The following is a 16095-nucleotide window of genomic DNA, read 5'->3' as shown; positions in this document are numbered from 1 at the left end:
ATCGCACTGCGCACCTCAACCCCCTTGTTCCGGTGAGCTTAAATTTTCAATTTTTGTGTGTGTGTGTTTAGAATAGGGGACTGGAAGAGGAGGCGGAGGAGGAGGCATGCACCTTCAGGACGATGCATGTGAGCAACCCCTGGATTTGTTTTCGTCTCGGACTTGCAAAAGGGAGACTCCTTTGAAATAAGAGGTGTGTTTGAAGAACCAACACAATGTGGAGCAGCCAAAAACATGGCCTCCCAGTTGGATTTATGAGCTTCTCTGCATGTGTAGGACACACGCACTTTTAAGCTCCTATCAAGCCTTTTTATATATATAAAAATCGCCTCTTTTTCCTATACACTCCCTTTAAAATGTAAAAAGTTGGTCCTTATCATAGGGGCAGCCAGACTGAAGTCAACAGTGTCTCCTTCCACTATTCGCCCCTCTCTGCCATAGCCCCCCTAGCCCCCCCCAACCCCATTTCTAACATTAACGTGGGCCATCAATGCGACAAATGTCTGGCTCGGGGAGGGTTCCACCCTCGTTGCCGCCGATCGATTTGCTCCACCGATTGGAGGCCTCCAGTTAAATCTGTGAGGCCCTCCGGTTAGGAACTGATGGGCTGGCAAAGTAAAAGTCGGGGATCCCCCAGGAGGCAAAGTTGTGCCTGGAATTGGTGGCTGGAGAAGACGGCAGAGAGAGGAAGAAGAGGAGGACGGTATAAGAGTCTGTGGGGTGCAATGGGAAGAGAAAGGTGGGGAAGGGGCCCCTATGGTGTGGAGGGTCTTCCATAAATAACCGTCACAAATAGATACTATAAATATAAATACAGCGCGCGTTCCCGTGCGTCAGTCCAGGGCCTTTTTCTCGACGCCTTCTTTATTGGCCGTCCTGGAGTAGGGCTCGAAGGCCGAAGAGCTCAGGTATCTAGCGGACAGTTCTTGCAAGTTACCGGCCAGAGAACCGGCCATCGCTAAAGGGTTGGAAAGCCGGCTGGCCACCGAGCCCAGCAGGGTGGGCACGGGCAGGCTAAAGAGATTGTGGCCCCCGGGAGGGGACGGGTGCGCCGGGCCGGCGGCGGCGCTGCTGCTGACGGCCGGCTGGTGCGGGGAGCCGCCCGCCGTCGCGGATCCCGAGCCGCCGGTGCCGCTGGCGAGACTGGGCGCGCGCAAGGCTGAACCCAAGGCGCTGGTGGCGCACGGCGGCAAGAGGCCCGGCAGGCCCGGAGGCGAGAGGAGCCGCCCTTGCTCCAGCAGCCTCAGGACGCTGCACGTCGCCGCCGTCTCCGACACCACGGATTTCAGCTCCGAGTCTTTGCCTTGGTCCTTCTTTTGCTTGGTGCGTCGGTTCTGGAACCAGACTTTGACCTGCAAAGAGAAGCAATTGGGGGTGGGGGCGAGGGAGAGGGAGAGAGAGAGACAAGGTCAGCGAGGGAGAACGGAGAAAAAAACCATGGGCAACTTTAGGATCGGGGTTCGGAAAGCTCCCCCCCCCCGTCCACCATGGAAAAGCTCTCCAAGCTCCCTCCACCCCTTTCCCCATGTGACTGGGCCCTGAGCTCATCTTGCTTGCTTAGCACTAGGGCAAAAATTGGGGGGGGGGATTTCCAGGGGGGGCTTGGGCGCGCGTGTACGTGGGAGAAGAGCGCGCGTCTGTGTGTGAGAGAGAGAGCGAGAGAGAGCGAGAGAGCGCAAGATAGCGACCGTGTGTGGCCATTTGAAACGAGATAAGAATCGCCAAGCAATCTTGGGCACTTAAAAGTGTTGAAGTGGCGGAGAATTGCTGAAATAACAAAGAACTCTCGAGCGCCTTAAAAGACTAACACATTTATTATTGTGGCGTCGCCTTTCCATAAGGCGAGAGCGCCTACTATTTCTTGAGGTGCGTGAAGTGGACAGGAAAGGCCTTGGAAACTTATACACAGAAGGATGCGGTGTGGGCGTGGGGCGGAATGGGAAGGAATCGCTTTGACAACGTGAGGTAGTTGTGTGTGTGTGTGTGTGTGTGTTTTAAAAAAGAATTAAGTAGAAACAGGCCCCGGTAGCGAAACTTCCATGGAGAAGAAAGAGCACCTGGTTATCAATAATAAACTTTCCAGTCCAGAGCCGGGAATCCACCAGGATCTTTTCCAGGAAGGAAGCTTTGCTTAGAGAAGAAGAAAATCCTCAATGAGTGATACTTCAGTAATGCCTCAGATCCTACACTCTTGAAACTCTGTAGTACAGATTCAAGGTTTTATCCTTTTTAAGCCTCCCTCTTAGGCCTTGAACACAAGATTTGTGTGGGACGTCATCTGAATTTCCAACTTCCCTTCCACTTTCTTTATCTCTGGGAGCACGAGGTTTTCCTAGCGTCTGTGGAAGCGAATGCAGGCTGTATGTATGGGTAGAAAGACGTAGTGTACATAGTTTGCGTTGGATTTTTCCATCAACATCTTTTGCGTGCCGAAGGGAGCTGGGAGAGTGTTCTGGGCGAGCGACCGCCAGCTCTACTCCCGATTTTTCGCCCCCAGTCTTATAAAGAGACACCTGCAATCTCTTCCCCACCCCCTCTCGACCCCCAAAGACTTTAGGTCTGCTTTCCACTATTTCAAATATTATTTCACTCAAATTAATATCACATGCCACGCTCTAGCCTCCGAGGTTGTTTCGTTTGTCATACCAACATGGCCAAATCTGACAGCCAAAGAAATGCTAATTAGCTTGTCAGAAGGATTCATTACAGTTGTAGGATCTTTTCACGAATTAAGAAACCACTCCCTACGACACTTGGGGGTTTTTTGTGTGTGGCACAGGTTCTTTCTTTCTTTCTTTCTTTCTTTCTTTCTTTCTTTCTTTCTTTCTTTCTTTCTTTCTCCCTCTCCTCTTCCTTTCTTCCCTCCCTCCAGAATACTTGTATCAGACGCTTCAGTTAGGAAAAATAAAATCACACCTCCCTTTCTCCACATTTTCGCACTTTCTCCTCTTTCTTCCTGCCCCGGGGCCCATAAATGGATCTGCACATCTTCCATCACATCTTTTTCACTAGCTAATCAAGTAGCAACAAGACTTAAGCACATTTTCAAGGTGGACGCAGAAATAAGCATGGCCTGGACAACACTTTTTCTGGCTTGGAATCGTTTTTGAGGCGTTGGGAAATCTGAAGGTTCCCCCGCAAGCATTTCACTATAAGCATATAATTATTCCCTCCCCCCACCCCACCCCCGGCCTCATCCTATTCTCTTTTCCTCGGGCTCTTCTTTTATTCAGTAAGTCTTCCATACAGTATTTCCTTCCTGTGCAGAAACGCCTTCTCGCCTCCTGCGCTATACACAGGGACTCTCTATAGAACCACAAGGCGAATGGGACCCGCCCTTAAAACTCCCCCACTTATACCCATTTTGTAGCAAGTGGTTCTAAGGCTGAAGGAAAGGGAGGGGGGGGACTTGGTTTTAAAAGTTGTAACAGGCCCGTTGAAGCGGGCCTCATGCTTGTCAGATTCATAGTGTACGTTAATTAATTAATTTGAAAAAAGCAATGTTTGACGTGGAAAAAAATTCGTTGCAAATCTCCAGCTCTGCCCCTCACCATTTTGTTTGTTTTTTGTTTTGTTTTATAAATTACAACAAATGCTTCTGATAGTCAGTTTCCTTCACTGCCGGATTGCAGGAGTCTGGTTAAAGCTCATTTCAAGCTAAACAGACCCACAACAACCAGATCTTTGTGCACACATGCCGTTGAACTTCTTTTGGGTAGGCATGGGATGGATCGCGCTCTGCAACCTTCCCAGTGCTTCCCTGAGAACAAGCCCCGTGGAGACCGAATGGAACTTTACTTCCAAGTAAACATGCGCGAGAGGATGGCGCCGCAAAAGCCCCCGTGTAAGCTACTTGCGACCAAATGCAGCCTGCCCAAATAAATAAATGAATAAACCCCGCCAAAATAGAAGAACATGGAGGAAAGGGGAGGGGAATAAGTGCAGCGAAGAAGCATTGCAGTGGTGTCTCCTACAAAGGGGCCTGCGTGGCCTGCGCACTTTTTGCAAGAGAATCGTCCTGTGGAGCCTCCGGTCTGAATCTACTGGGAAGTAAATGGTCACCGAGAGGCTTAACTCCGCATAAAGGTGCCTTCAGGCAGATTTTTGTTTAGCAACGCACACACTCAAATCCAGGGACGATCGGTGGCACACTTGGGTTGCAACCCTGCGCCCTCCTTCAGCGTTAACGCATTTCCTTGGGAGCAATTCTCATCGAAGTCAGCGTGGGACTTACTTCCAAGTAAACCGGCGCAGGTTCAGGCACCGCGACCTCTCCCGAGAGAAAGCTCTTTGGAACAACAAAGGCGGTGGCTTGCTGAAAACTCCGCTTGTATCTTGTTTTCCCGCAATTCTCGTAAAAGAAACAAGATTGGATCTGGATGAATCAATGGAGCTCTATTGCTCATATCACTGCTGACCACTGACATTAAATGTGGTCAGATTAAAACAACCCCTTCCCTCTCCCTTCTCTGGTTGGAAAGATTTGGCCTTCCAATTCTAAGGCATCCAAAAGGATAAGTCCCAATGAACACAGCAGGACTTACTCCAGAGTAAACATGCACAATTGCTGTGCTGTCAAAGCAGCCCTGAAGGATAAAGGTATCTCCTTAAGCGCTGCGCCTTCTCCTATCTATTTTGCATCCCTTTTCTGTTTTGGAAAAGTTACTTTTGTGACTTATTCCGATCCTATTCCCGCTTTTTTTTGTACTTTTGCCACTCCACACACTTTTCGCCTGTTCTTCAAAGCCCGAACTTTACACCCCGGGAGGCTGAAATCAATTCCCATTTTCCTACCCACTGCAAATGAATTCAGGGCAACCGGTGTGCAGGTTACTGGACGTCACCACCTAGGAGTGCAGCTACGTCTAGAATTTTTTTAAAAAGTATTTCTTTAAAAACACGCGCACAATAAACTTTAACTCACTTGCAGGGCCCTGCCAACGGTTTACAGCACACCCCTCTCGCCTTCAATCCACGCAACTCTCTTATTTTTGCGTATCTGTCTTTCCATCTAAGCATTTAGGCTTGCTTAGAATTGCAGCATCCACATCCGACAGGCAGCTCAGGCCTCGACCAAACTGAAATGCCTCCGACCTTGAATCAACCCCCTTTTTTAACGTGATGACAGACGTATGTTTGTGGGTGCGAGAGCGGAAAGCGAGGGGTCTAGACTGTGCTGGTCCCGCATGGTACCAAATTATGATTCAGGAGCCTAGCAGGGAAGTGAAAGTGCCTTTCGGGGGACAAGGGCGAATGTGCATGTGTCCGGAAAAGTCATTTGGAGTCCGGATCTGGGAAGCTCTGGGAAAGACGTCTACCTGCCTGAACTCGGGCTGGTTCTATTGATTGGTCACAGCCGTGCAGGGAGCCACTCCAGCGTTAGGCTTTATGTTGTAGCAAGTCAGTAGATTCCCCCCTGTAGCTTCATAACCTGGGGTGGGGGTGGGGTCGATCCTGGCTCCCTCCCGTTCCAGCGCAACGGCGTTGGAGTCACTGCGTCACCTACCTCTGAGCACAACACACCCGGGATGTTTGGGACGCGGCGGGGGGAAGGGAGGTGCCGCTCTCTCCATTGGTTTCTCTGGCCCATTTTGTACCTGAGTTTCTGAGAGATTGAGCTGCCTGGCCAGCTCGGTCCTTTCCCGTCCAACCACGTATTGGCACCTCTGGAACTCCATCTCCAGCCGGTAAAGTTGCTCCGCCGTGAAAGACGTGCGGGTCCTTTTGGGTCGGTCCAGATCAAGCCCCTTCGGGAGGATAATCTCTCTTATTGAACCTTTGGCATCTGGCAAATAGAGACGGAGGCACTTTTAGAGCCAGGAGGAGGAAGAGGAGGAGGAGGAGGACAAGAACCCATTTTCAGGACCTCACCGAGAGGCAAATGCCTATTGACAGAGCGAAGCCTCATCTCCTGGTTTAGCTGAAGGGACTCTCCTTTCAAACCAGACATGGGGGAACCTGTGGCCCGCCAGATATTGCACGACTACAATCCCCATCGTCCCTGACCATTGGCCTGGACTGGCGGGGGGCCGATGGGAGGTGAAAATCCAATCACACCTGGGAGGCCACAGGTTCCACAACCCGGAGGCCCTTAAAATAGCAAAGCGTCGCCTATAAATAAATACCAACTTTCATCACAAGACAGGGAACTGGGATGGAAAGCTACAACGACAACAACATGAGCTGTTTTAGTGTAAGAATCAGCTTCATCCAATCAGCAGAGGCCTAACAGCAACTCCTTCTTAGCGTTTTTTGTCTTTGCAATGATATGATCATATTTGCTTGGCCTGGCTTTTTAACCACAATGCGAGGACACATGTTTACCATATAAGGCCGCTTTGAAGGCTGGCTTCCGGCTTCCCCTTCCTGTTTGGAAACTGGCAGGCTCCCCCCACCCCCGGACCCAAGAACTCTTTTTCCATGTAAAAAACCTGGTCGTTTTCCCTGCCCGCAAAAGCTCTCCACATCTTATGAGCACCTCCCTCGATTGCAATTGCCTTCCCTCTCATCCAGCCTTGCTTTCCCACAATTTTACCTTCCCATCTTTAGTCTCGAAGCCTACGGAACTTCAGTTTTGTTTTGTTTTAAACTGATCGCTTTTCAGAGGGTCCACCGATCGCTCCAGGATTAATTATTGTTTACCGGGCCCTTTATTCTAGGAGAAGTTTCTCTTTAAGTTTATCACACGCAAACAAACTTTTGGAATTTAAATCAGACACTTAAAGGAATGTTGTGAAATTATTGCATTGGTGGACTTGGAGGGAGGGGAGGATAATATTCCACAAAGGAATAAAATAACAATGCAAAACAAACAACAAACGACCCCCAAACAGTAGAGTTAAGGGGAAGGTTTACATTGAATCAAAGGAAGGAGTTTATATGGGTTTTTTTTTTAAGTTAACGTAAACGCTGTGAAAATGATCACAGTTGGAAAGGAAACTTTACACCGTTGTTGTTGTTGTTTTTTAAAAAAGACCCTCCAAAATACTCAACCCAGCCTTCGGAACGGATCCAACCTAAATAAACACCGCTTCTCTGCGTGGCTACGTATAGCGGGCCGCAAAGCAAAATCTCCCAAGTGCCTCGCCGAAATTTAACAAGAGTGGGGAGAGCATAAGGCTTGCAAAAACAGAAGCACCCTCGCTTGATACGATACTTTACCACCCGTCTACCTTTTAGCCCCTTTCGGAACAAGGGTGCTTCCCTCGCCCCGCTTTTTTCTTTTTTGACACATCAAACTAGCAGCCTTCCCCAAAGGCACCGGGCACCGCAATCCTATTCTTCTGAGTATAGATGCGAGTCCCATTAGGTCGGGTAGAGCTTACTCCCAGGTGTCTGTCTGTCTGTCTGTTCAGCATTGCAACGCAAAAATAAACTAAGAAAGAAATGCCTGCAGGGTAGAAGCCAGGGCGGAGAAGCAGCAGCCAAACAATTAAGCAAAGCGACCGCGAGAAGTACGTGGGGAAAGCAAAGCCACGAACCCCCCACAGCTGAGCTGCAAGGCTTGGGATGCTGAGCTATGGGAAAATAGGAAGTCTCCCAGCAAAACTAGATGCCCCCAAATGCCCCTGGAATTGTGGAGAAAGAAATAGCTCTACAGAATAAATAGATAAAAAGGAAACATTGCAAAATCTTGGCTTGAAACAAAAACAAATCAAAAGCAAGAATCCGCTAGCAGGGATTTGCCAGACGCAGACACAACATAAAAAGGAAAAAAAAAGCAAGCAAACTCCCCCCTACCTCGGACTAGTATTCTTCTGCAATAATCCGGGTCAGCGGAACTCGATTTGTTTTTGCTGCAGTCTTCCGAGCCGCCAGAAGACGAGAAAGTCCCTTGTGGATCCTTCAAAAAAGAAGTCGAAATATTTCCTTCGCATCCTTTGCTTTCCTTGCCCTCTTTATTGTGCCCGTTCTTGGAGACCCGGTTGGCTTCGATCTCAGAATTGCATCTAACGTCCATTTTGTCTTGTTTCCCAAACATGTAGTGCAATACGGTTTTTTAAAAAGTTTAAAAAAAGGAGGGAGGGAGGGTAGGTTGGAAAGGGGGGGGTCGGAAGCACGGGAAGAAAAGTCTGCGTTGGGTATTGCACGGTTCGTGGTCAGACCGGCGAGTAAACAGCCAAGTCCCTCGAAGGCGAGAGGTCGGTTCTTCTGATCGAGAGGCTGGCAATCAGCAGCTTCCTCCGTCCCAGCGTCCTAGTGCGAGTGTCCAGCTTCCCTGCGCCCCAATGATCAGGTACTCAACAGTGCAACTCTAAAATGATTTAATGCCTCCCTTATTACAGAGAAGGGGATGTGGTTGTTAGACACCCAGAGGGACGCGCACTCGCTGTTTCAATTGATTACGGGTAATTTTGCAGCCTCCACATTTAGGTTACCTCATGAATACACTAAATTGTTTGGATAATATATCACATCGTAATGGGTGGTTTGTATGCTTGTCCCCAATCAAGTCGAGTTTAGCCAGTGAATAAACTGAAATGATTGGCCTTGCTTTCAGGAAACACACAATCAAACGACTGAGACTTTCCAGAAGAAGAGGGGGGAGAGGAGAGGAGAGGGAGGGAGGAAAAAAAAAAACTTTTGACAAGATTCAGCCTGAATTGTTAGGAGCCATTAGCGGCCATTATTAACTTTCTTCAGTTTGCCTTTGACCCTTCCAGATTACAGAGTGGTTTTATCCGAGGAGGCTGAATTAAACGGCCAAGGATACGTCTGAATTAAACGGCCAGGGAAACAAATATAGATGCGGAGTCCCTGGAAGCTGTGGGAAAGGAGTCTCGGTTCCTCAACAAACAGCCACCGCCAAGTCACCCCACTAAAGGAACACCACCAACAACTAAAAAGTAGCCATTTTCCTTGGTGGGGGATTATAGTGATCCAAGAAAGCAGATGTGCCTTGGTGCCCCTTCCCCCCACCCCCACCCACCGCCAGCCAAATAGCAGAAATCCTACTTAACACTCATCTCCACAGCCAGCCATCTTAAAACTCCTACCTCTCCTTAATTCAGAGACTTGGCTTGGGTCCACTCCCTTCCTTCTAATTCTCTGCACCTTCACAGTGAACAACATTTGCAGAGCATACTCTCTCTCTCTCTCTCTCTCTGTGTGTGTGTGTGTGTGTGTGTGTGTTCAAAAAGCCTCCTTTGTATTTTGAGAGATCCGGGAGAGAGAGAGAGAGCAGGGGAGATCTCAACTGCGTGATCTACTAAAGGGAGGGGAGAAGTTCCCCCCCCCTAGCTATTTCATTGTCTCTGCTACAATATCTTTGAGAACCGCAACAGCCAGTAATCCAATAAGACCATTGATTAGGCTACAATGATTCAATTCAAGCGCATGGCTTTGTGCAGAGAGCATGCTTCAGCCTTTCTTGTCACCTTGCAGGGCAGAAGCCCTCTTCATGCTGCTCTCCTTATTCATGCCTTTATGGGAAATGTAGAGCGAAAGGAGTGAAAGATGGCAATTATCTAATTGGACTATTAACAAACAATCCTCTGAGTGTGGCTGTCTGGCATTGGTTCTTGGGCGGGGTGAAAGGCCACATGTTGCACTGGCCCCCATTCACAAAAGAGTTCCAGGGGCCAGGCTAGAGAAAGAAAGCGAGGGAACTTTTCACACAAATCCAGGCATTTTAGTTAGACATCCTTCCCCACCCTGTAAGGCTCCTTCCTTGCTTGTGTCTTCAAAGGGGGGCGGGGACTGGAGAAGGAAGGCTTTTAACTTTCTCTAGCTAAAAATGACACTACAACAGCAAAACAAGAAACAATACAGAGGGGGCAGCAGTACTTGGGGGAGGGAGGGGAGAACCCAGCTACACCCAAGTTGTATATTTGAGCATTGCAGGTCAAAGCAGGAAACATATGGACATACTCTTGAAGAAAATGAACCTGAAAAAAGGGAAAACAAGGCATAGATCCTCTCAGCTGGGCTTTTGGTGTGCCAGGTTTGAGCAGCAAAAGCAAGGAACAGAAGAACATAATAAGAGACCTGCTGGATCAGGCCAGTGGCCCATTTAGTCCAGCATCCTGTCTCACAGTGGCCAACCAGATACCCATGGGAAACCCAAAAGCAAAACCCAGACACACCAGCAATCTCCTCTCCTGCTGTTTGCAGCAACCGGAAGCACACTGCCTAAAACATGGAGGCAGAGTATAGCCATTGTTGCTAGTAGCCATTGATATATTCCATTAATTTCTCTAATCCTTGTAGAAGGAAGGACCAAAACTCAGTGGTGGAGCATCTGCACTGCATGAGGAAGGTCCCAGGTTCAATCTCTGATAGGATATCCAGGCAGGGCTGAGAGAAACCCTGGCTGGAACCCTGGAGAGTTGCAGTCAGTCAGTCAGTCAGTCAGTCAAGACAGCACTGACCTAGTTGGACCAATCCCCTGGCTCAGGATGAGACAGCTCCCTGGGAAAATCCGAAACCAGCATGATCAAGCTTTCCAAAAAGACTGCAGTAAATTTATATAATATTTGAAGGACAATTCTAAACAATTAACAGCACTAGCAGGGTTGATATAAAAATACCTGTAATGTTAACAATTAATACCTTTTTATATTTATTTAAAAATTGTGATAATTGGAATAAGTGAAATGTAAATTGGAAGAGGTACAAATGCTATGACATAGAAATGAATTATGAAAACCATGAGGAAGTCAATGAGCTCATATGAGCAAAGGATGTATTTAAATACAATAAAATAGAAACTCAACAAAATCATATCTATCTATCTATCTATCTATCTATCTATCTATCTATCTATCTATCTATCTATATGGGACAGCTACAGCTCCCTAAGCTCCATTGACACTAAGATTTAAACAGCACTAAGGTTTACTTCTCCTGGAAACTAATTCAAGGTTGAGCTGGACATGTCACCTCTTCACATGACTGTACAAAGCAGCCCAAGACCTTTTGGGGAGTCAACAAGAGAAGAAATTGGATTTCAGCATGTATATGTTAGTGGGATGTGATTGCCTGTATGTGAGAGAGCCATCTGCCTTGGGGAGGGGTTGGGAGCCTGTGCCCTTCCAGATACTGTTGGACTACCATTGGCCATGCTGGGTGGTGCTGATAGGAGTTGGAGTCCATGCAAGCAACCACTCACAAAAGGCCGTGTGAAAGGGCCTGATGCATTTCCAGTAATGCTGCAAACATTGCAATATTTTGTACATTCAGTTTCTTACGATATGCAGTATTCTATATGTTAATACAACTTTTTAATATTATTTTTACTTAGTTGTTATTTTAAATGTGCCCCTCGATCCCTCAGGATGACATGAGTTCATAACTGGCATAAAGAAATCAAAATGCAAAAATGCAAGTTTGAGTCCCTAATGGAGGCAGGTGGCGTTGTGGGTTAAACCACAGAGCCTAGGGCTTCACGATCAGAAGGTCGGCGGTTCGAATCCCTGCAATGGGGTGAGCTCCCGTTGCTTGGTCCCAGCTCCTGCCAACCTAGCAGTTCGAAAGCAAGTCAAAGTGCAAGTAGATAAATAGGTTCGCCAGAAGCGGCTTAGTCATGCTGGCCACATGACCCGGAAGCTGTCTGCAGACAAACGCCAGCTCCCTCGGCCAATAAAGCGAGATGAGCGCTGCAACCCCAGAGTCGTCCGCGAGTGGACCTAATGGTCAGGGGTCCCTTTACCTTTACCTTTAATGGAGGGCAATACAAATGTTCTACAGGCACTGTAGTTTTATGCGGGAAAGGGGAGATGCCATTTTCAATGGACTGATCAGTTGTTAGATCAATAATTAAACATTTTAGTTGAGTAATAATTTGCCCCTGGTTAATTGGACATGTGCATGTGTGTGCTTATGATATTTAGGATTCCCGTGGCCCTCATTTGAGTTGCACTCACACAAAGCACAGCAGTTGCATACATAGGCCCCATATGGAAGAACCCATTCATATGACCAGCACTGCATGCACCACTCATCTGGCCCACAAGCCCAACAGCCAGGGGTGCACTGGAAGAGGAATTCTGGGTAGTTCTGCTCCATAATGCTTTTTAGAGCAGTGGTGGTGGTGGTGGCGGCGGCAGCAGCAGCAGCAGCGGTGGTGTCATCTGCTGGAGTGCCAGAGTAATTGATTACGGACTCTTCTTGCTCTGGCAAGTAAATGAGGTGATAACGAGGCTTTCAAGTTCTAGTATGGGGGAACCATGCAGAGGGCCTTCTGTGGAATGCCCTCCCATCAGATGTCAAGGAGATGAGTAATTATATATCTTTTAGGAAACATCTGAAGGCAGCCCTGTACAGGGAAGCTTTTTGAGGTATAATGTTTTACTATGTTTTTATATAAGCTGGAAGCCACCCAGAGTGGCTGAGGCAACCCAGTCAGATGGGCGGGGTACAAATAATACATCATCATCATCTCATCATCATCATTGACATATTTGCACAAAGGAAGTGAGAGAATGAGATCAGCTTAACATTTTATGACTGCCAGCTGGTCCTTATGTCAAATGCATAAATGAAGTTCCTTGCATTTTTCTACTCTCCTTGGCAGTGTAGCTATAGAAGCTATCATGATGAGCTTCTGTACATCAAAAAGTATCCCTTCACTACAGCAGGCAGCATCCCTATACAGTGGTGCCTCGCTTAATGAATGCCCTGCTTAACGAAATTTCTGCTTAACGAAAGGTTTTTTCTAGTGGAGGTTGCCTCGCTAGACGAATTCGTTTTATGAAAAATTTGTCTAGCAAATCGCGGTTTCCCATAGGAATGCATTGAAATTCAATTAATGTGTTCCTATGGGCAAAAAAAATTCAATGCATTCCTATGGGATTCGCTAGAATTATTTTTCATTATAAGAAAAGACCCGTGGAACGAATTAAATTCGTCTAGCAAGGCACCACTGTATATGCTTTCCTGCAAACAATTGTGATGGACCAATCTGACCTCTGGCTGAGGTGGGGCAAAGTCTTTAACCTGCGAACAAGGAAGCATAATGGCCAAAGATGTCATTCACAAACAAACAAACAAACAAACATGCTGCCCATCTGACTAGGTTGCCCCAACACAACAATGATAAAACCACAATAAAGCATCAAACATTAAAAACGTCTCTATACAGGGCATCCTTCAGATGTCTTCTATAAGTCTGATAGTTGTTGTCAAGGAAGGGGAAGGGCCGCAGCTCAGTGGTCGAGCATCTGCTTTGCACGCAGAAGGACCTCCAGGTTAAATCTCCAACATGTCCAGGCAGGGCTGAGAGAGAACTCTGACCAAAATCTGGAAGAGCCACTGCTAGCCAGTTTAGTCAGTCCTGAGCTAGATGGACCATTTATCTGACTTGGTATAAGCCAAGAGAAAAGATGACCATATGAAACAGAGGTTGGTTGATCATCTGTCATGGATGCTTTAGCTGAGATTCCTGCATTGCAGGGGGTTGGACTAGACCAGGCACCCCCAAACTGCGGCCCTCCAGATATTTTGGCCTACAACTCCCATGATCCCTAGCTAACAGGACCAGTGGTCAGGGATGGTGGGAATTGTAGTCCAAAACATCTGGAGGGCCAAAGTTTGGGGATGCCTGGACTAGACCAGTGTTTCTCAACCTTTTTTGGGCCACAGCACACTTGTTCCGTGAAAAAAATCACGAGGCACACCACCATTAAAAAAGTTAAAAAATTTAACTCTGTGCTGCCCTATATTGACTATATAATTATGACTGTAAGAAACACTTGCCAAATATTGCTTTCCGGCGGGTCAGCGTTGTATATTGGCGGCCGCCAGGCTCGTTTGCACTGAGCTTTGGGAAAGAGGAGGAGAAATATTGCTTTCTGGCGGGTCAGTGCTGGATATTGGCGGCCGCCAGGCACGTGACAATGGAAATCACCCTTCTCGTCGCGGCACGTCGCGGCAAACCAGCCAGGTTGAGAAACGCTGGACTAGACGACCCTTGGGGTCCCGTCAAACTCTGCAATTCTATGGTTCCATGAAACTTTTTATCCATGTTTGAATTATGGGGACAAGGAAGGGGGCCCTTAATAAAACCCATAAGCCCCACCCCATGACTTGCCCAGTTTTAGCCAAAATATGACTCTCCCATGCTGTTCTAAAAACAGCAGCTCAGGCAGCTGTGACAAGAAGTAAGAGGTTGACCCCCTCCCCCATTATTTGAGTACTGCATTTTGTATAAGCAAGTTGTGTGCCTTACATGAATGTGGTCCTTGCATCTCACCGTGTTCTTGGTGCTTCTAGTCTTTGCAAAATGCATACATAGGTAAGATTGGAGACTATCCCTGTATTAGTCATCTGTGGGGAAGCACTATGTTTTTATAATGGCAAGTAGGAGAAAATTGCATTTTATACTTGTAAAAAAATGCCACAAGCATTTTAAAAGAAAACCTGGCAACCTGTTCTATTATAAACCTGAAGGAGAAATTATAATTATATTTGTAAAATAGTGTGTGGGTGTCTTTATGACATTTCCCCCATGCTTTCAGTTATGCTCCTATCCACATGTATAGCATAATAAAAAGATGGAGTTGTTTGGCTCAATTATGCAGTTTAAATCAAAATATTTTGAATTTGATCATTATGCTCCAGTACTATGGGCTTAACACAAAACCCAGTCAAGTCACTGGGTGGCATTCAATTTGTCTCTTTGACTTGAATTACATACCTAAAAACACACCAACCCTATAAATCATGCAGGGTTTGTTTTAGGAAAATCACAAAAATATACTCTTTTACATAGTAATCACCTCCAAATATTTTTCCTCGCTTTAGCAGTGGCCGTGTGCTAAATACTGACTATTGTTAATTGACAATAGTAAGCTTATGCTCACTTTCTAATGTTTTGTAAATGAGAATTGTTACCAGTGGAATTGTTAGTGTTACGTTGTAGTGATATTATAGCTTCTGCTATGTATTATGTATTTCTATTGTAGCCTATTTATTTTTTGAGGACCGCTTCGAGCACAATTTTTTTAAAATGGTATTTAAATAAATTGACTATGGCTATGGCTACATTCACAGAGCAGTTGATTCCATTTCCCCAACATTTCCCTCACTTTCAAAGTCTGCATCATATTTGACTTTTTGAACAATGTAATAAACCACTTCAATAAAACTAATGGAATGTAGTTCATGTTTAACACTCATTTCCATATTGTTTGGTTCTAGAAATAATAGAATCATAGAGGTGGAAGGGATCCCAAGGGTCATCCAGTCCAACCTCCTGCAAAGCAGGAATCTCAACAAAAGCACCCCTAACTGATGTATAATTTACTTTGCTTTACAGCCCCCTTAACCTCTGCTGCCTTGTGGGATATCTTTGGGAGAAGAAGAGGCAAAGCCCTACATAAATTCAAAGTGGAGTTCCTAAGATGGTTGGATGGCGCCTTGTATGCCTCCTTCAGGAAACTCCTGCAGCCAAGCTGGTGCCAAACATATTGCTCTGCTTTCCTTTGGATCACATCAGCGGGGCTGAGAGGAGAGCCTTGTCATCTGGGCAACCCAAGTTCTCCATACGCATTGCTCAGGCTTGAGCCCAGATGAGGACACTTCGATGCTGCAATGCAGTGGTTTGACTTCACCCCCGGAGGAGCACTCCATTGTCTCTCGAGACAGACAGATGGCAACAACACCAGAAAAGCATGGGAGTAAAGTGACAAACTTTGGGGCATTATACCATTCTTCAGTTTTCATGGGGGACTCATGGGGGAACAGAAACAGGCATGTGTGGAAAGGGTAGGGGAGTAGCCATGTTGTCCAATGAGGTTCGTGGTTGTGTCACACCATGCCCAGTAGTGTGAATTAAATTTACCGCAGCATGCCTCTATATCAGTCAAAAACCAAAGTTCCGTAACACAATAGGTACAGTACTGCAATGTGAAAGGAACATTGTTAAATGGGACAGAAGGCCTAACTGTACATTATAATCAGGAAAACGATCTGAATGCACCCTATCAGAAATGTTCCATTTTTTCTAATGACCAGTTGGTTCCAGCATTTTTACAACAGTGTTTGAACAGGTGTTTATCTACTTGCAGACTCAGACATACATATATTTAGCCCAGTATAAAAGGTGAAGCTCTTGTGAGGTAATGAGATTTATTCTGAGCCCAAACCCTTCTGTTT

The 16095-nt window shown here is 46.6% G+C and overlaps 1 protein-coding gene across 1 annotated transcript; it reads right to left on the bottom strand.

Annotated features, from left to right (window-relative positions):
* Positions 1 to 833: 833 nt before the first annotated feature.
* VAX1 (ventral anterior homeobox 1) lies at positions 834 to 7981 on the bottom strand. Its single transcript, XM_035138517.1, has 3 exons — positions 7741 to 7981; positions 5598 to 5785; positions 834 to 1352 (listed from the first exon to the last, which is right to left on the bottom strand). Exons 1-3 carry the CDS (start codon positions 7979 to 7981, stop codon positions 834 to 836), a joined length of 948 nt encoding a protein of 315 aa, XP_034994408.1.
* Positions 7982 to 16095: the final 8114 nt, after the last annotated feature.

The sequence above is a fragment of the Zootoca vivipara genome, chromosome 5 (genome assembly GCF_965207765.1).
Source record: "Zootoca vivipara chromosome 5, rZooViv2.hap1.1, whole genome shotgun sequence".
In the NCBI taxonomy this organism is placed as follows: Eukaryota; Metazoa; Chordata; class Lepidosauria; order Squamata; family Lacertidae; genus Zootoca; species Zootoca vivipara.
This window is presented reverse-complemented; position numbering and strand designations above follow the sequence as displayed.

Excerpts from the sequence above, each read along its gene's own strand:
- VAX1 (XM_035138517.1), bottom strand. The coding sequence starts at position 7,981 with ATGTTTGGGAAACAAGACAAAATGGACGTTAGATGCAATTCTGAGATC. Across the intron at positions 5,786-7,740 it reads CAGAAGAATACTAGTCCGAG|ATGCCAAAGGTTCAATAAGA; the intron begins GTAGGGGGGAGT and ends TCTATTTGCCAG. Across the intron at positions 1,353-5,597 it reads TCAATCTCTCAGAAACTCAG|GTCAAAGTCTGGTTCCAGAA; the intron begins GTACAAAATGGG and ends TTCTCTTTGCAG.